Source organism: Lontra canadensis, unplaced genomic scaffold (genome assembly GCF_010015895.1).
Source record: "Lontra canadensis isolate GAN:19392208 unplaced genomic scaffold, GSC_riverotter_1.0 scaffold195, whole genome shotgun sequence".
NCBI lineage: Eukaryota > Metazoa > Chordata > Mammalia > Carnivora > Mustelidae > Lontra > Lontra canadensis.
Window position 1 is genome coordinate 202,895 of NW_022631189.1, and position 19,724 is coordinate 222,618.

At 41.1% G+C, this 19,724-nt stretch overlaps 2 protein-coding genes across 9 annotated transcripts in view; one reads left to right on the forward strand and one right to left on the reverse strand.

The window, feature by feature from the left end:
* The window catches only part of TRIM55 (tripartite motif containing 55), a 41,337-nt gene extending 25,158 nt beyond the window's left edge, over positions 1-16,179 (forward strand). For 2 of the 7 annotated variants that reach the window (XM_032847868.1, XM_032847862.1), the window contains one exon: positions 14,417-16,179. In XM_032847868.1, coding sequence (XP_032703759.1) covers positions 14,417-14,539 — 123 coding nt within the window. In that variant the 3' untranslated portion in view covers positions 14,540-16,179. Of the gene's footprint in view, positions 1-17; positions 869-933; positions 1,022-13,110; positions 13,206-14,416 lie in introns of those variants that run through there. The other 5 variants (XM_032847863.1, XM_032847864.1, XM_032847867.1 and 2 more) reach the window with 5 other exon arrangements.
* Positions 16,180-16,294: 115 nt separating this feature from the next.
* On the reverse strand, positions 16,295-19,131 carry CRH (corticotropin releasing hormone). 2 transcript variants are annotated; one of them, XM_032847871.1, is made up of 3 exons: positions 18,151-19,131; positions 16,800-17,408; positions 16,295-16,682 (listed from the first exon to the last, which is right to left on the reverse strand). In XM_032847871.1, the coding sequence occupies exon 2, from the start codon at positions 17,392-17,394 to the stop codon at positions 16,804-16,806; it is 591 nt and encodes a 196-aa protein (XP_032703762.1). In that variant the 5' UTR covers positions 17,395-17,408; positions 18,151-19,131; the 3' UTR covers positions 16,295-16,682; positions 16,800-16,803. The 2 variants fall into 2 exon arrangements, with proteins under 2 accessions (XP_032703762.1, XP_032703760.1); XM_032847869.1 differs by having other exon boundaries at positions 16,295-17,408.
* Positions 19,132-19,724: the final 593 nt, after the last annotated feature.

The following is a 19,724-nucleotide window of genomic DNA, read 5'->3' on the forward strand; positions in this document are numbered from 1 at the left end:
TTTTGTGTCATTCCCAGCAACCGTGAAGGAGCACGTTTGAACTGAGCTCTAAGTCCGCTCTGGAAAATAACCTCTGATTGACTCATGGATTCTGGGAGTGTGCTGGCTATGGCTAGAAAAAGATAGTCTTGGCTTGATTAAACCAGAGCTTCCTAAACATGAACTGCTGGGAGCAGAAAAGCACAGGCTTTCCTACATTAGGCTTTTTTTAAGGGTCATTTAATACCTTTTGTTTTTTTCCTTTTTATAATGTACTTTGAAGGCCATGTCTTTTTCCTACAACGGGTTAGATGTTTGCATGGCTCAAAGACTCCCTAGAAGAAATATTCTATAATTTCTTCACAAGGAAGAATGCTCATGGTTGTTCCATCCTTATGAACATTCTTAAATGATGTGTGGACATGAATGTTGCCCAGACAAGGGACGTCAAAGAAATACTCCCTGGTTTCATGCGCCGGGTCATCAGGTGATAATGAACAACAAACGGCATTTTTCAAAAAATCAGAAAGTTACTTATTTCTTGACTGTATCTGCTCAAGTGAACCTTAATTTCATGAGGTAATAAAGGGAAATTATTTTTGGAAAACTGAAAAGTAACATGTTTTTGTGTCATATATTTGTTTTCACAAATGAAAAATGACAAAAATAAATGTTTGGTATAAGGAAACATTTTGAGGTAGTTTTTGGTTAAAAATGGAATGTAAAGTTTTCTAGAAAATTTATGGGAACTTTATTTCTAGAAAGTTAATTGGATTTCTTACATATTTAGTGGAAGTTGAGTCAGGAGGAGCTGTTTTCTGAAAACAGTGGTGCAAAACCCCATAATAGGAGAATGTAATAGGGCTCCAAACCAAAATGCAAAATCCATCTAAATGATGTTGAAAATATTATTTGTGATAATATCAGTGAAGCTTTCTTCTTGTTTTCTCACAGGAGTTAGTAATCTGCCTAGCACTGTTGGCTTTTCTTATACTTCACTACATCTGGCGTCAGATTCAGTGCTTGGTTTTTACTTTAATGGGTAGGAAATATTTTCTTTTCCCTTCACTAACATCTCATGCAGTTTCTTCCATAATGTTCCTACTCTATAGGCTCAGAGATCAATTTCTCCCCAACTTTGAGGCTCAGCCATCGAAAAAGATCGAAATTCTAGATAATACTCATGGCTTCAAGCTCCCTACAATGCAATCACCTCAAGGTGCCTTCCTGAGGAGAATTGCTCCATTATCTAATCCTGCATGGAGGGGAATCCTGACTCAGAGGGCAATTATTCAGTAATCCACTAAGAATGGACCCTCCAGAATGGCCGTGAGTGGAGGCCAGTTTCAAAAGTGTTGTGAGGATTGACTGCTCTTAAAGTAGAGGGAGGACGAGTTCAGGAAAATATACAGTTTCCATAGATTAAGAAGCTACATTTCATATGCTTACACCAGAGGCACCCAGGATGGGGCTGGATGACTCCTGTCAAAGATACGCAGGCAATCCTTGCACTGGTGGGCAGGTGGTCCGGGGGACTTCTCAGTTCTCTTTGAATCCTCAGAGTCTACGGTCTTTCCTGAGAGAGGAGATCTCTGAGAGAAAGATACCCTGGGTGCAGCACCATCAAGGGGATTTCAGCCAGGTGAGATCTGAATGAATAAAAAGCAGGAAGATCAACATTCATCCACCAGACATAACCAAAGAAAAGTCATAAAGCCAAAATCTTTCCTTTTCCTACCCAAGTCTTTTTTTAATGACTGTTGTAAGATTTGCATGGGAACTGACATCTTACTCCTTTAACAGCCTTTGGAAGATTATCAGTTTAATAATATTTAAAGATTCAAGCCTCATGTTCTTTTGAGTAAATGACCCTGTTGGACCTGAGGCCCAGCTCCTCGTGCCTGTAACTCAGAATCAATTCAGGGTGACTGGTGCTGAAAGGCCTTAGCTACTTCTGGCTCATTGACTTTTTCCTGGGTTGCCATTGACTCTTCTGGAAGCTCCCATCATAGTTCCTTTCTGCCTCATTAGCTGTCTGTTCAGCAATGACGGTAGGATCTCCATGGGTCCCTGTCATGTCTGAAACTATGGGTGACTAGGACCTACCCCCAGTGTCTAATAGTGAGCCAGAAACCTGTATACCCTAGAATGTTCCTAGCGTCCTTACAGTCTGCTTAATATTTGTGGTGAAGAGCAGTGGGTAGAAGCATTGGCCATGGACTCAATGGGGCAAATGAGGGAGAGAGGAAACACCATATTTTACGGGAATATCCTGAATCCCTGTGGATCTGAATAATTGTCTGAAGAGTTCAGTTTATATTCTGAGAATTCAGCTTTGGGGTTTTGTTGCCATATATTCTTGTAATGCTTCTCTGAGGCTGCAGAGGGAAGAGTCATGCTTCTTGTCTGCCATCCACTGAGCCCATGTCATGTACCCTGACATTCACATGCCTGTCTGCTAAGATGAGGGTGAGACAGTTGGGAGTGCCCTGGAGTAGGGTGATTGGCATTCACCATTGCAAAGAATATGGACAGATCAATAGAGACCTCACCATAGTATCAGATTCCTGGCCCCTGAGGATTTTTGCAGGCCTGCGTCATTTTCACCACTTCAGAACCCGACTCACTAAATTAATATTTGTTCAACGCAAGGTTAGCTTATTGGAATTCCATGCTTTATTATTAGCCTCTCCCTGGACATTTAGGATGTGATACAAAAATTCTCCTCGATTCCCCGATGGTCTTACCTCTCTTTACTATGTGTCAGGGAGTAAGGTTGCCTGAGAATCTCAAGCATTTCAGGCTCACCGACTGATCTATAAACTCACTTCAGTCCCTTTCAGGCTTTTAAGAAGACAAATGTTCTGTTTCCAAGTGCCTTCTTCACATCCATTCACACAGTGAAACCCGCCCTTGCCTTTGCTGCCTGTGATTTCCGATACCGTACAATCTCCACTTTTTCCCGTACTTTCTCTCTTCACCCAATTGCATAGGCAGATTATATGTTAGAAACTGGTCGTGGCAAAAACCAGACATCAGCAGTCTCCACCAGTGGCCACCTGGGATTCAGAGGAACACTGTTGCCTTCCCCCCACCACCCATTCTTGAAAAATAAATAAATAAATAAATAAATTTCTCAGCAAGGTTTGGATTCATCCCTGTGGCAAAACTGAATCCCACAGAAGAGAGACTCTTCTGCAGGAGGCACTCTGAGTCCTGCAACATTCTATTTCTCCCAGAAAACCCCGTGAAAGCCCCTGGACATGAACTGGTCTTTAGCTGCAAAATTGCCCTCTAAGTTTCCACCTTTCTAGGCCATAACTATTGTATGTTCAGTCAATGCAAAGAGAGTTTGGGAGAAATAATGTTTGATCTACCTCATATATTAATGTTTACATTTATTTTGAAAAAGTGACATCACACCCTAGTCAATCTTAGAGGACAGGGCAGTAATAAGGTGGGAAAGAGGTGGGTCAGCTGTCCTTGGAAAGCAATCTCTGTGAGCCTCATCTCCTGGGCATGCCTTGTTGTGGCCATTTCCAAGTCCAGTCTGCTTCCCTCCTTTGCCCTTCCTCTTCTTATACAACTTACATGCAAATTACACCTGAGTGTTAAGACAAGGACCACTCCCACAACCTACACTCATGGACAACTGAGTATTTTATTGGGAATATATGTGGCAGTTAAGATTTTTCCAAAGTGGGACCAGCAACAATGAAAGACCCTCCCTGTTTCCCTTCCTCCCTCCCTAAGAAGGCTTAGTGGCCTTGTGTGGAAGAATTTGTCCAAAGTGTTTAAAGGAAGCTGTTCAGGGAATAGGGATTTCCAGAGAAATGTCTTCCTGTTTGGTGGATTAAGTTGGCTGCTGTTCTGGCTGATACTTGAGCTGGACCATGTTGGCTGCCTCAAGGTCAGAGGGCCTCCCATTCCCCCCTCCCCACACCCCAATGAGAGTCAGTTGCTTTGGAAATAGGGACTTTGACATTAAAATCTCTGCAAATTTCTGCCTCTATAAGAACTCCAACTCACATATTTCACCAGAGTATGAAGCTGCGGTTATAAGAGAACCTAGAAGCTTTACCATATCATAGCTATTTGTTGAAGAATAGAATAGCTACTTTTCACATTCCATTCTTCAAGTCTGAAAGACTTTGTCTGTCTCAGGCACTGGAAGGATCTATGAAATTAATAAAAAGGACTTAGGTTCCTGTCCTCCCACTTTTCTGCACCAACTCTGGGCATTGACTTTCTTTGAGCCTCAGTTTTCTCACAGGGAAGATGAAGTAACTACAAAAAAAAAAAAAAAAAGATCCATTGATTTACACAGTAGAGAGTGAAAAATGTAGTACTAAGAATTTTATAAATTGTTTCAGTATGTTTTCATTGGGAGGGTTACAGACTCAGGCCTGATGTAAGCCACACCAAGGGACAATAGTAACAGGTTCTCAGTGAAACAGACAGCCCATCACATTTCTCAAAATATATGTCCTGCCTTGAAGCTCTTCCATAAATGTCTATTTCCCAAACTCTCCCAAATCTCTTCCGTGACACACTTTCAGCTGTATGTTTACAGAGCTGCAATTACCCCTTTTGATGCCATAAACTCCATAAAATCCATTACGGCTCAACTCTAAAGACCACCTGGGGCACTTACAGACCTCACTGCCCAGTAGAGCGAATTCTTAGAATGTACGCGGTAGAGCTAATCACAGAATAGTAGATGAATGAAGAGAAGAGCAATATGTGGTTTAAAAATCTACCTAAGTGTTATAGTTCAATCAGTTTTGACAAATATGTAGCCTTCTATAGCTACTACACAATTAAGATGTAGAATATTTCCATCAGTCTACAAAGTGCTCTCATGAGCTTTTGCGGTTCAGTTAATCCCCTCCCTGCATCCCCGTGGGTACAGTGTCAATCTTCTTTATGCGTTAGCCATTCTAATGGATGTGTATTTTATGTCATTTAATTTGCATTTCCCCAATGACTACTGATGTTTAGCATCTTTTCATGTGCTTCTAAGCCATTTTGATATTTTCTTTGATGGAGTATCTGTTCACAATTGCCCTATTTCTTTGGGCTGTTTATCTTATTGGAGAGTTGTAAAAGTTCTTTATGTTATTTTGGACAAAACTCCCTTATCAAACATGTTTTGCAAATATATTCTCCTAGTATGTGGCTTGCCTTTTCATGTCCTTAAGTGTATTTTGAAAAGCAACCATTTTTAGTTTTGATGAAGTTCAATTTGTCATTTTTTTCCTTTATGCTTTGTGGTTTTTGTGTCTTAAGAAATCTTTGCTTACCTCAAAAAATCACAAGGAGTTTATCTTATTTTCTTCTAGAATTTTTATAGTTTCAACTCTTAAATTAGATCTAAGATCATTTTAAGTTAATTTTTGTATTGTGAGATAAGGATCGAGGATTTTTTTTTGTCTGCTTATTTTCCATATAGATATTTGTTCCAACACTATTTGTTCCAACACCTCCCCCTAGTGAATTACCTTGATGACTTTGTAGAAATTCCAATGACCATATGTGTTCAGGTCTATTTGTAGATTCTCTACTTTGAACCATTAATCTGTATGTTTGTCTCTCTACCAATACTGGCACTGTCTTGATTATTATATCTTTACGGAAGTCTCTAAATCAGGTAACATGAGTCTTCTAACTTATTGGTTTTATTTGGGTTTATTGGTTTTCCCTCTCTCTTTTTTTCTAAATTTTCTATTTTATTCATCTCCGTTCTTTATTATTTTCATCCTTATGCTTACTTTGGGTTTAATTTTCTCTTCTCTTTCTAGATTCTTAGGGTGAAAATTTGAATTATTGATTTGAAATCTTTCTTATTTTCTAATATAAGCATTAATGCTATAAATTTTCTTCTACTTACTGCTTTAACTGCATCCCACAAGATTTGGTATGTTGTATTTTCACTTTCATTTAATTCAGAATATTTTCTAATTTACCTTGAGATTTGTTCTTTGACCTATGAGTTATTTAGATGAGTAGTGTTTATTTTCTATATATTTGGAGATGTTCCAGATATCCTTCTGTTTGATTTCTGGTTTGGTTCTGTTGTGGAGAGAGAATACTCTTTATATGATCTCAATCCTTTTAAATTTAAGATATGTTTTATAGCCCAGAATATGATCAACCTTGGTGGATTTTCCACGTGCACTTGAAAACATTGTATTTTCTGTTGTTGTTGAGTGAGTGTTCTATAAATGTCAATTAGGTCAGTTAATTGATAGTGTTTTTCTTTTTTTTTTTTAAGAAATTTTTTTTAATTTATTTATTCATTTGACAGAGAGAGAGAGAGATCACAAGTAGGCAGAGGGGCAGGCAGAGAGAGAGGGGGAAGCAGGCTCCCCACTGAGTGGAGAGCCTGACTTGGGGCTCGATCCCAGGACCCTGAGATCACGAACTGAGCCAAAAGCAGAGGCTTAATCCACTGAGCCACCCAGGTGCCCCAATTGATAGTGTTTTTCAAGTCTATGATATCCTTACTGATTTTCTGTTGACTTGTGTTATCAATTGCTGAGAGAAGAAGTTTGAGATTTCTGATTATAACTGTTGGTTTGTGTATTTATCCTCACAATTCTATTACTTTTACCTCATGCATTTGAAACTCTGTTTAGGTGCATTTATATTTAGCATTGTTCCATTGTCTTGAAGAATTTATCCCAAGATAAGTGTTAAGCAAAACAAAATTCTTTTCTATCTCTCTTTTTTTGTGTGTGTCTGCCTGCTTTAATGGGTATGAGGGTCCTCATACACATATACTATCTTTTAAAGTAACTTAGCAAAGTTAGAAGGCAGGTGGGGAGAGCCTAGGGGAGAATGATGCTTACAATCCTTAAGGTGTAGCAAGTGTCCGGCAATAGGGAAGGCCACATAGCCCCAATCCAACAATCCCGTCTCCCCTTCTGCCCCTAGCAATGTACAGGGCCAAGCATTTCAGGAACTGAAATAGCTGACATAGCTAATGCTTTTAAGTGACTAGGCTGCACTTTATGATTCAATGACCGGTTGTCACTGGTCTGTGGTGCCCTATTTTTAGCTCTGATGTAATTAGCTGTATAAGCAAATGTCTCTCTATATTTTCATGATACACTTATGCCCTAATTCACTCCTTGTCTTATCTAAACCAGTTTTCACCTTATTGACAGAGGCCACCCTATCATGGGCCAGGGACTTCCAGCACCAATCTGCCTTCTTGGCTAAGAAGATCTGAGATTCCCAACCCAAGTATTGACAGGCAGGAGCACATGGTCCTTTCTACTATCTCAAGTGTTTCCAGATTCTTCCTATCTAGCATATCATGAGTTCAGACACAGAACCTAGGAACCACATTGGTCCCCTACACCTTTGAGCTCTTTACTTAAAATAGCAAAAGGGATGTATGGAAGTCAATGACAGTGGGCAAGTGTCACCAAGGAAAATCAGTCCATACCATCTTAGTCCCCAGTCCAGGCACTATAAATATTACCCTGTGAGGTTACAAAGGTGCTCCCAGAGAAAAATTAAAAAAAAAAAAAAAACATTTCAAAAGAGAGAGAGAGATAATGGTGGAGGGGAAAGGAGGAGAAAAAAGAAAGAGGAAGAAAGGAAGGCAGGAAGGAAGGAAGGAAGGAAGGAAGGAAGCCTATGGTTTAAAAAGTAGGGGCTCGCAGAGTCTTTTCCATTCTTGAAGGGTTTATCTCCTAGGTTCTCAGAAACCAATGTATGTGTCCCCAGATCTGAGACCTTATCAAATTTCTCATCATTCCAAGGTTTGGTCTCCTAGAAGATATTCATGTCTTCCTAAACCAAGATGAACATTAGGCCAAAGTTCCAAGGAAAAGCACCATGTGGAATCCTGGGTCTCCACAGGTGTCATATGCAAAAAGATAAAATCATTTTCATGCAAATGATCTTTGAGACCAAACCATTGATTCTGATTTCCAGGGCAAATATTAATTCTAGTTGCCACCTGAAGACTGAGAGGTGAGAGATGTTGGTCACTAGAGGGCTGGAAAGCTGCTTTTCTGAGTGAATTTAATCTCCCAAGGTTTTACAGAACATTTTAAAAAATTAAGCAGGAGACCAAGAACATGATTTCCCATGAGTGTGACTACAGGTCCCATGTTCTTTGAAATGATCTATTTAATTTTCCAAAACAAACTGAAATGAATGAAAATTTAACTATGTTCTCTAAATTTAATTGAGGGATTCAGGGTGTCAAGTTATTTTCAGACAGAAATCCCTACTGAGAGCAACTGGCTTGTGGGTTTTTTTTTTTTTTTTACAAACTAGGAGATTCAAGCTTACAAATTGCTAATATGCTAGCACCCTGCCTGTGCTGGAATTTAAGCTTGGTAAAAATAGAGAGAAAATTGATCAGGGCTCAGGACTGGCCTATATTTACTCATAACACCATCAAGGACTTAATAACTCTAGCAGTTATAAGAAGTTATGATAATAAAATGCAGTCCATTTTACATAGAAAAAACTATAGGAGAGAGTAAGATTTTTCTTAAGGAAGTTTTAATGAGACCATTACATTAACATTATTAATGCTTTTTCATTTGTATTCTTCAATTGCAATTATTTTTCTGGCTTTTTTTTTTTTTTTCCCTGTTGAGAAAGTGACTTCCTAATTACTGTCAAGTTGGGGGCTTTTCTAAAAGGACAAAAAATGTCTATACTAAAATTGTAGGCTCTATTTCTCAGGATCAAATAGCATCCTTGGTAAAGGTTATTTTAACAGGAAGCTAAAATGGATGTATCCATTTGAAAGAGGGAAATACATGTTGTGTGTAAGCAGTATAATGAACTCATTTCCCCGGGCAACCTGTGCCTACAGCCCTACAATTCCATGAAAACAGTAATGCAGGCTCCAGGGAGAGCTCTCTGGGGGAGTTCTTACAACCAAGCTAGTTGAATTTTGCTTCCAGTGTCTTAAAACTGTTTATTATTCTAATTTAACCCAAGACCCTTGCTAGTGTTGCACATACTGAGGATTTCTTTTCTCCCACTACAACCAACAAAGAATTAATCCATCACCACGTTGATTCATCTGAAAAACCGATGCTGCGTGACAGGGCTGTCACTACTATGTGTCCCTTGCTTTGTCATTTACAAAGTCTTTCACAGACGTTCTCTCATTCAAAGCTCACAACAACCCTGTCCAGGAGGAATCGTTAGGCTTGCACATTTTACAGGAGGCGGGAGCTTAGAGCCCAGTGATCTCTTGCCCCGCCCCACCTTGCCCCGCCACGGAGTGTGAGCTGTTAGCGTGCAATATACCCTACACCAAGCTCGCGTGTAGGAAAAGTGAGTGAATCCCCACTTTACATGGGTTGATGACTAAGCCAAAATAGGGGCTCCCCTGCTTTTAGTCCCAGCTCTTGACGCACTGGCACAGACTCACGGGCCAGAGAGGTCGTTTCTAAGCCTCGCTGCTCGTAGGCGTGTGGCTGACCGTTGCAATGGTGGTACCCTCATTCTTAGTTGCACCCCACACTGCTGACCAACCTGCCTCTCTCAATCTGACTTCCAGTGCTGGAAGCGGCCCCTCCCGTGAGTCTCACATGCTCAACAGCAGCCGCTTTTCTCTTCTGATTTGTGGTCACTGTTAATCTCTCTCAGCACTCTCATTAGCGTTACTTTGAGCAAGGTCCTAGCCTCCTTGAGCCTGAGGTTTCTCATCTGTAAGTTGGAAATAGTAATACTGTCAGCCTCCCAAGACTCTAGAAGAGGACTTGTTTGGCCTATTTGCCTAACACAAGGCGCAGAAGCTCCCGTCTGTGAGGAATTAATGATCAAATGAGCAGTTCTTTGTAATTCAGTACTTCTTTCAGAGTGGGTGAGAACACAGACTCTACATTTGAACACACAATCATCAGGTCCATATCAGAGAAGAAGGCTGGTTTTGTTCGTCAGGTTGTGATACCAACGTTTTAGCTTCTTCCTGCTCCCCACCCCGACCCCATCAGTGCCTAAATACCATGTTTAAAACAAAACAAAAAAACAGTACACACCATAAATCTTACTCTGGTTTAAGAAAAAGTGGTAAATTTAGTTTTTTCTTATTTCATAGGTCTGAGGAAATTACTCTGGTTTCTGGTCTTCCCTTAACAAGGAGCAAAGCTCCCAAATCAAATCCCTTCACCCACTTCTTTTTCTTTTTAAAAAAGATTTGTTTTACAGAGTGAGAAAGAGAGGAAGATTGTGGAGGGGAAGGACAGAGGGAGAGGGAGAGAGACTTTCCAGCAGACAGCCTCCTAAGTGCAGGGTCCAAAGACACCCACAGGGCTGGATTCCCGGGCCCCAAGATCATGACCTGAGCTGAAATCGAGTTGGAACCCTAACCAGCTGAGCCACCCAGGCTCACCCATCACCCATTCCTTACTTAGTGTGTACAGCTGCAAATCCTCCCAAGAAAAAATGCTTTTAGTGGGTGTTTTCCTTCTATAGCTCTTTTGGAGTGTACCTATTTTCTTCTTCCTGTAGCATTCACAGAGAGTGTGCTATATTTACACACCTCTGTGCTTCCTAATGCATCTCAGTTGCTCCACCACCAAGCAGAAACATCTGTATTCCTGTGAAAGAAATACCCGTGGTAGAAGACCTGCCCAGCAGAATTTCCAGGGCTTAGACCCTCGGCTGTGAATTACAGACCACATCCTACTTATACCTCAGACACTGATGCGTGGTTCAGGTTCTTGGACGTATTCTCTTTTCCAGTCTGGAATCCATAATGCTTAAGCTATCCAAGGGCCTGCAGTTCAGGAATGCTAAGTAAGGAGCAGGCCAGTGCTTGAGTTTAGTCTTTCTGACTAAACATTCTAGGCATGACCTCAGCAATCCTACTCATACCTGTTCCCAGCCTCTGACTTTGATTCTCTGACCTGGCCTAGCAGGTTCAGAGTAAAAACAGAGTGGTTGCCCACTCAGCAGCCTCAAGTCTAGCCTTATCCCTTCTATCCACATTCCTTTAAGGCAAATGGATTTCATTATAGATGGGTAAGGGTCCTTTTGAATTGGCCAAGGAGGACTGGCATTTAACAGGTGGGAATAACCAGATCCTTCTTTCAGGTTGAATTTGTGATTGGCATACGCAGCAGCAGAGAGGTGATGGAAGCCCAAGGGTCAGGGCTTGGACACAAATTTTCTCACTGACCCCAACATCCCTTCAATGGTCTGACACAGTGGCTCCCATGTTCACCATAGTTGTCCCTCAGGATAAGACATGGACATTCCCATGCTATGTGGCAGGGGTGTACATTAAGCCATCAGCATCCATTAATGTCTCAGTCATCATTCAGTTGATCAGATACCTTACTATCACCTGGAAAGGTGAGGAAATGGAACACAGGCAGGTAAATAACAGACCAGGATCATCAGTGGTAGAAAGAATGATCATTTGGGGAAAAGCAGATGCAGGCACCTCCTGGAGTCTCTAGGCAGCCTTGAAGAAGCCTGAGGGCACTGGTTACTGATCAGAGAGCCCAGCTTTTCACTTGGGCCAGCTAAAAAAAAATTTTCCCTCTTAAATGTGAACCCAGACTTGTGTGAGAATGACTATCAGGAATGCATCTGTGTGGTTTGGGTCAGCCAGTGGATCATGTGGTGCAGGATGTATTTCGGTAAAGGGGCTGCTGCTGTTGCCTCCATCCTAGGATAAGGGCATTTCACTAAACTGCACCAGTTAGATCCCCTCTGCTAAGTGCCCAGGGACACATCTGGCTTCAGTTGAGCACTGAAGGCAGTTTTATGCTTTGTCAAGAATCTTGCTACAAGAAACATGCTGGCTTAAAAAAGAAAAAAAATCATGTTTAGCATGAAAATCAAGCCAAAGAGGGGCACCTGGGAGGCTCAATGGGTGAGGGCTCAGGTTATGATTCCGGGGTCCTGGGATTAAGCCCCGCATGGGGCTCTCTGCTCAGTAGGGAGCCTGCTTCTCCTTCTTCCTCTGCCTATGGCTCTGCCTACTTGTGCTGTCAAATAAATAAAATCTTCCAAAAAAAAAAAAAAAAATCAAGCCAAAGACTCCATTGAGCATTTCATGCTCTTCCCATCAATGCTTTCCTACTAAAAACTAGCCTTCAGTTAAGAGTAACAGGTTTGTGTGTCTTTAGAGACCATCTTTGATGTCTCTTTTTAGAGACATCTTTGCTGAGATGGTTGGTGGGTCCCCAAGTTTACATAAACAAGACCAAGAAGATGGTGTAACCACCTGAAAATACTCAGGATAAATCTCTGCTCTTGGCAACCACTCTGACACTGGCTTTTCTTCTGTGAAAGACAGCATCTGTCCATATCATTTAGAAGGAAATCTAATAACTGCACGAAAACACAAGGAATGTTAATGGAGCAACCTAAACTACTTGATACTAAGTTTTGAAGGCTGTCAGGTACTAACAGCTAGAACTTTTTCAAGGGAAGATAGATTTTCTTCTCAAGTACAGAAAAGCACAAAAATATATACAAATCCCAAAGGCAGTATCAAATCGTTTGTTAGCCACCAGCAGTTTTGCAAAGATTATATCCCTCTACAGAAAATACCTTACGCTACTAGTTTTGCCCTTTAGATAGTTTAGAACAGCTGTCATGGAAGATTCCTCTAGATTAGGGTCTGCTTTCAAGGAAAAGAGGCTACAAAATGCACACTCGTGGTCTGTATGTTTAGGCAGAATTCAGTATTCACTTCTATAAAATTGTGGTTAGAGAAAGGTTTTCCACAGCTCATTGATATGCCCAGATCACTTGGATTGGGGGTTTATTTGGTTGTTTTTTTTATTTTGTTTGTTTTATTTTGGTTTAGTTTTTTTTTTTTTTAAATTTTGTTTTGTTTTTAGGATTAGTTAGAGTAAGGTGACTACAGTGGGGAAGAGAATAGTTTGATGTCCATAAAAAGGCACAGGGTTCTGTCAGGACGTTGTTTTTTCCACATCAACTTCAAGGACACAGAGATATCTAACCCATTACTAAATAGAATCTAATAGCATAGTAGTAGCCTTTAAAAAAAAAAAAAAAGCCCAATTTCACTTGATGTCTCAACTATTCCTTCATGGAAAACTACTTGCTTTGGTTTTATTCTACTGTGACTGAGTATGATTTCATGGCCTTTCTAAACTTTCTATTAAGGAACAACATGGCAGGTGGAAAGATAATCCCCGAACCATAAAGACTTGGGACAATTTTACTGAACTTGAAACATTACCCTAAAACACATATTTACGGTAAAATCTGGGAAGGTGCAGGAAAAGCACTCATTTTCACTTTAAACTATTTTAAGTGGCAACAACACAGTGTACTTACCAAAATTCTGCTTTGTCATGTCAGCTTTCTATCGTCCATTCATGCAGCAGCTTCACAAAATCACCCCGGGCTTCTGCATTGAATGCATGTGCCTACCTCATTGCTTTGAAATCAGTGCCATTCTAATCCAGCAGGATAATTTTACCAGTGAAGTCATCAGAATTTGTTAGGCCATCTTCCGTAGCTCTAGGAAGAGCTGTGTTTGTCAAAGTACCTTTAAATGTAAGGAGTCTGAGTATACACATCAAATTGCATTTCAGCAGGACTTCTTTATGATTGTCCATTTCATCATTTTTTCAACTCAAAACAACAAAAATTAATTTCACTTATGAGATTAGATTGGTCAATTACTTCAAAATCACAACGGTATCTGTCTGGCATCTATAAAGGATAGATACCTTTTATAGAGCTATCTATATAAAAAATAGATATCTCTTTAGAAATTTTGATGTCATTAGATGTTATTGCCTAGAGAAAAAAAAGTCCTTTCATTCACGATTTGCTCAAAACTAAGCTTGCAGCTTTGCAAAAAATATACTATTTACGTATAAATATATAATATACAGCACCGTATAAGTTTAAAGTGTAAGTGATTTGACTTAACATATATTATGAAATGATGACCACAGTAAGTTTAGTTAACATCCACCAACTCATATAGATGCCAAAAAGAAAAAAGTGTGTTTTTTTTCTCATGTTTTTTTTTCCCTTGTGATAAAAACTCCTAGGATCTCCTTAACAACTTTCAAATATGTCAGACAGCGGTGTTAACTATAGTCATCATGTTGTACACTGCGGACTTTTCTAAACACAAGTTCCTATTAGTTCAATGCCACTTTCGGCTTAGTAAATCATATATATGTGAACTTAAAAAAATAGCCTGGACCCTTTCCCAAGAACTTCCCTCCACTGCATGCATTACTGCTGCCCCTTTTGGGATCATGAGCGTGAATTATTTTCATGGCTCTTGGCCATAGCCAAGACAGCCTGAGCTTGCTTTCCATCCCTAATAATAATTATGTTCTTTATAATAATAATTATTATTATCCTTTCTCCTGAGTAGAAAAGTGACTGGACCAACCCAAAAGGACTAGGCTCTTCTTCCTCTGATCCAGATTTTCTTCTGTTGCAGATTGGATTTGAGGACCCTCCCCTCCAGGTACAGGCCACAGCTTCAGGGAGTGGGAACGGAGCTGGTTCTGAGCCAGCCCGTCATGTCTTCTCCTTTTCCTGGTTGAACTCCCTGAGTGAATGATGTTCATTCCAGCTGCTGCCCTCTGTCTGCCTGGCTGAGATGCACACCAGCAGCAGGGAACCTAGGTGAAATTAACATGATGCAGGTGATGAAAGGGACCTCTGAACAGGATTTCTGCAAAAAAAAAGAAGAAACCCTTTAATTCCAGATGACTTTCCAGAGGGAAAACAATTTTGAGAAAATAGTTGCTGAAAATAATGGAAAAAAGAAACTTGACCTTATGCAAATCTTTTACCGTGTGGGAAACATTATGAAGAGTAGGTGTGATACGTGTGTGTGTCCGTAACAAGTGGCAAGTGTTAAAAAAGTGTGCACTACACTCTTGTCTCTAATAGGCACTGGCTTTTGTTATAATATCACAGTAGCTCTCTCTTTCTTCTTTAACATTGCAGTTGGTCAGTGAAATTCAGTGTTAATTCAGAAGTGACTGATTTATCAATATATGGACAAAAGGTAAATCATTGACCAAAGATATGAAACATTTTACAAAGGTTTCCTCTTTTCCATAACAGATGTCACTGAGGTACACCCAGAAATGTTCCTTAGCTCTGGTGACACTTCTTAGTCCAGAAGGCTGAAGGCCTAGGACATTTCTGGTGAATTTTTCTGATCTTAGTTAGATGTGCAGATATCAAGCACTTGAATTGAAAAAGAATTTCCAACAGGAACTGTCTATTTTCTTATGTATCTACTGAGGCACAAACCTGGTGAACCATAGAATAACTGTGTGTATTTAAATATCTATACATACACCATACCTATTTAAAATACATATATATATTTAAATCATGATTTATTTGTCCCACCATAATGCCTCTTTCAAAAGTATTACTTTATTCTGTATGAACTCTTAAATAAATGCTGTTTTTAACAACTTAGTCTTATAATGACTTATTCAGTGTTTCATGTGATCTTATTAATATGTTAGTCAAGTGTATTCAAAGGGTCCCAAGGGAAGAAGCATCTTCATACATCCAAATTAATTTCGGAGTATTATACATTCAACTGAATTTTTTTTAAGTTATAACTCAACTACCAAAGACAAATGCACTGTAAAACTAATTGGATGTGCCTGTTCCATTTTCAAAATGCACAGTTTATATTCTTAAGAATTACAGTGATGAGGATTGGTATAGACATAAATGAGAAGAGAATTTGTGAAGTTATTAAAGTCAAAATATTTTTTATATAAAATATTTTCCCAAGTGCCATTTTATAGCATTTAAATTCGTTGCTTTAAGTAGAGAAGCTATCAAGTTTCTCCTATTAAAAGTAGGCACTGAAAATAGCACAGAAAAAGTATATCTTTGGTACCAAATAGTAGCTTGATAAAGTGAGTCTTTCTCCACCAAAAACAAAAAACAAGCAGTGTTGGCCCTTTAGTTTGGAGGAATGCCTTGCAAACCTTTCTCCTCTTTGCCTTTCCTCTTTCCCTGACCTCTACAATTATTTAACATTTTATAGTTAATCAGGGTTAATTATTTCCATTATGAATTGATCTCCTATTCATAGAATTATCAAGTCTTAAAACTGGAAGAAACTTCCCAAATTATTTTAACTTAACCTCAGAGGTGTAATCTGAGGTACAGAGAGGCAATTGCAGTATCTGTGTAAGCCACTGGTGTATGTTTGTATTTTTAGTAGGAAATTAATGCAAGGAGTTTTGTTTTCTCTTGTGCTGAAGTCAGGGTGAAGAAAGCCAGTAGCTGAGAGCTTTACTCCTACGAACATGGAAAAGGAAAAATAAAGTCACGATTATCTTTGCAGCTTTTATTAAAAATATAAATATTCAACATTCTCTTACACAACCAAATTGACCAAGGGTTGGAAAAATGTTTTATTACCGAAACATTTACAAGGAAAGGTTGATTCAAAGAGCTTACAGATTTTGTTTCACCCACCCAAGAGAATGACATTCTCTTTGGCTCAGACCACAACAAAATAAATTGGGTGACTTCTGTCTGCTTCAAAACATTTCCTTCTGGGTCTATACTTTCTAAACACCATTAAAGACACCTGGAAATGGAAACTCAGAGTAGACAATACAAATAACATTTTGTTGCTGTTACTGCACGTGAATACACTTTGTGCATGCTAATTAAGGAGTATAGGCTCTCTCGCTGTATATCGGCTAGGCTTCAAGCTATAAAAAAATAAACAAATGGTATTAGAGCAACGCTATGATACAGAATACTGTATTATTTTAAATTTTTTTCATTTTTTTGTGTGCTAAATACTGCATCTTTTTGGCCAAACGCACCGTTTTATTTCCCAATAATCTCCATCAGTTTCCTGTTGCTGTGAGCTTGCTGCGCTAACTGCTCAGCCCTGGCCATTTCCAAGACTTCTCGTAAGAGGTGGAAGGTGAGATCCAGCGAGATGGGAGGTTCCTCGGATCGCCTCTCCCTCTCCGGTGTCTCCTGGCGGCTGCCTAGGGCGTTCTCGGCTCTGCGCTCGGCGGGACCTGCGGGGCTGTCGAGCGGGCGCCGGGGCAGCGGCAGCTGCTGCAGCAAAGCTCGGAAAAAGTTGGCGGCCGCCTCGTCCGGCGAAAGGCGGCTGCCGCTGCCACCAGCGACAGGTGAAGAGGCGGCCAAGAGGGGAGCAGCGGGGCTCTTGTTGAGGTTACCCAGGCGGAGGAAATATTCCTCCCCCATGCGAAGCAGGACGGGCCGAGCCTGCGGCTGTTGGGGCTGCTGGGGCTGCGGCGGCAGCTGGAAGAAATCCAGGGGCTGGGGGTGCTGCGGAGCCTGCCGGGCGCCCGGGATGGGCCCCCGGCTGAGGAGGGCCCTGCACGGCGGGCAGGGCAGGAGAGCCACCAGCAAGACGCCCGCGGACAAGAGCAGCGGCAGCCTCATGGTAGGGGCGCTCGCTGCGGCAGAGGTGGGCGGAGAGCGGAATGAGAGAAGGGAAGAGAGAAAGAAAGAGTTGGTCAGAGTTTAGCTCAAATGGGAGGTGCGCTTGGGGTCTTTCTGCCGGATACACACAGACGTGCCTCGGGGGTTCAGGCAGGCACTGTCCGCGGTGCTGAAGCTCTCGAACTAGGACTTCTAGAGTTGGGAGTGAGCTTGGGGGAGGAGGGGTTTCAGGAAAGGGGATGCCTACAGGGCTCAGCACTAAGCTCAGCCCCTCGTCGGGCTGGACTGACCCTTCTTCCGAGACCCTCGAAGGGTCTCTGAGCCCCCTTTCTAACGATCCCCAAAACTGATTCCCCGAACTCTAGAGAAGATCTACAAATTTTAGATCTCACCCCCACCCCCCGCCCTCTCCGGATCTTTCAGCGTTGTCCTCCAAATTGAGAACTGCTGCCTCCTCCTCCTCTTTCTCCATCCCAGCCCTTGCATCCTTCTCTCGGGGGTCGAGATCGATGGCGGGGACTCGTCTACAAGGCCAGCGAGGAGTAACTGGTAGCAGCCGTCTAAGTTTGCTTTTGACACATCCTGGCTACTACCGGAATCTTGAAGCACAGTCAGCAAACACATGCACACACACAGGCGCGCACACACTCACACTCACACACATACTCTCAAAGGGACACCCGGCTCTGCCGCGCACACCATGGCAGTTTAGGCAATGCAAAGTTGGAGGTGCGTTTCTGTCTAAGCGCTCCCTACCTTCTGAGGTGCTTCTGCAGGTGAGTGGGGCGCTGCCGCCTCTCTGAAGAGGGACGTCTGCGGGGCTTTTTCAGGGGTTTTCTTCCCTTCGCCTTTCTGTCCTCACTCTCTTTTTCTTCCCCTCTTATCTTTCTCTTCAGTCTCTCAACGGACTTGGGCTCTGAGTTTCTCCACACCAGAGCCTGGAGTTGGATTTTATAGCGTCGACCCTCTTCAGAAACCACGCAGCATTTGCCTAATAAGCTGACGCTCTCTTGACAGCTCGATTGCGTGCTGCCTCTGCTCCTGCATAAATCATAGGGCCCTGCCAGAGAACGAGGGGCAGAGTTTTGCTATCTCAACACTGAATCTCACATCCAATTATATCAACAGATATTTATCGCCTCCTTGGTGACGTCAACGAGCCCTAAAATGGAAGGGCTTCTTATGACTTGTCCATTGACAAAAATTCTTGAATGAGATTTCCCAAGTGTGAAAACATACTGATCTCTTACTATGAAAGGTTGAATTTGGGGTCAGAAGGACATCGAATGAGAAGGGAGGGAAAAAGAAAGTGTGAGGGACAGGAGGTCTATCAATGCACAGTCCTATGGAGAAAGCAGCAACCAGTTCTAAGGGTTGGATCTGGATCCTCCTCTTTCCTCTCCCTCCTAACTTCTCTGACCAGTTGTCTCTGGCAACATCTCAGTATCTGAAAATAATACTTTGCTAGAGACAGGTGTTGCATCAACTTCCTGCCTGGTTAAGAATGATGAACAAGGAGATAGGATTGTGGGGATATCTAGCTTTTAAGCCTCTAACTGCTTTTTCTTCCCAAGAGCAAATAAAGGAATTATGAGTCTGCAGAAGCAAGACCAATAAGTCTCTTGAAATGAGGCTCAAATTTTTTAAAAATGATTGGCAGGAGCTGCTTTCCATAATGAAGTGGCCCAAACTAGGGTCAGTTGGGGATGTAGTGAGATTTTAAATTCCCCCAGAATTTCACTGCTCCCTCTTTGTCTCTCCTGTCAGAATCCAAAATTAATAGTGGATTTTCTTATTCTCAAATTAGAGAGAGAAAGGATTTGTGAGAGGTGCATGAGTTATACAATCTTCATTTGGTCTACCTGATGCAAACCCAATGAAAGAAGAAGTATTCTAACTTCCGGTTTTATATTGGGAAAGGCTCAAACTGCCTGATAATAGGGCTGAATTCATCACCTGCACTTGTCATTGATGAATATTGAGCCCATAAAAAGGTAATCTCAGTCATTTTATTTCTAAATACTATTAACATCCATTATAGTATCCAACAGGGACACCCAGATTGTTGTTGGTTTTTTTCTTAATCATCTTTTTTTCCAAATTTAAATGCATGGAAACCTGATAAATACATAAGTGCTCTCACTGCAACCACAGAATGGAATGCTAAGCTTGTAAAACCATACTCAAATTTCAAATTAAATTGACACTATCATATAAGTAGGAGGCTGTTACCTCTAATTTTGCAGTTTAAAATGAAATTCCAAATTCTGGTGTCTGTGATTTAATTCAGCTTCTAGATAACCATGAGTTATTTATCAGAAATCTCCTGT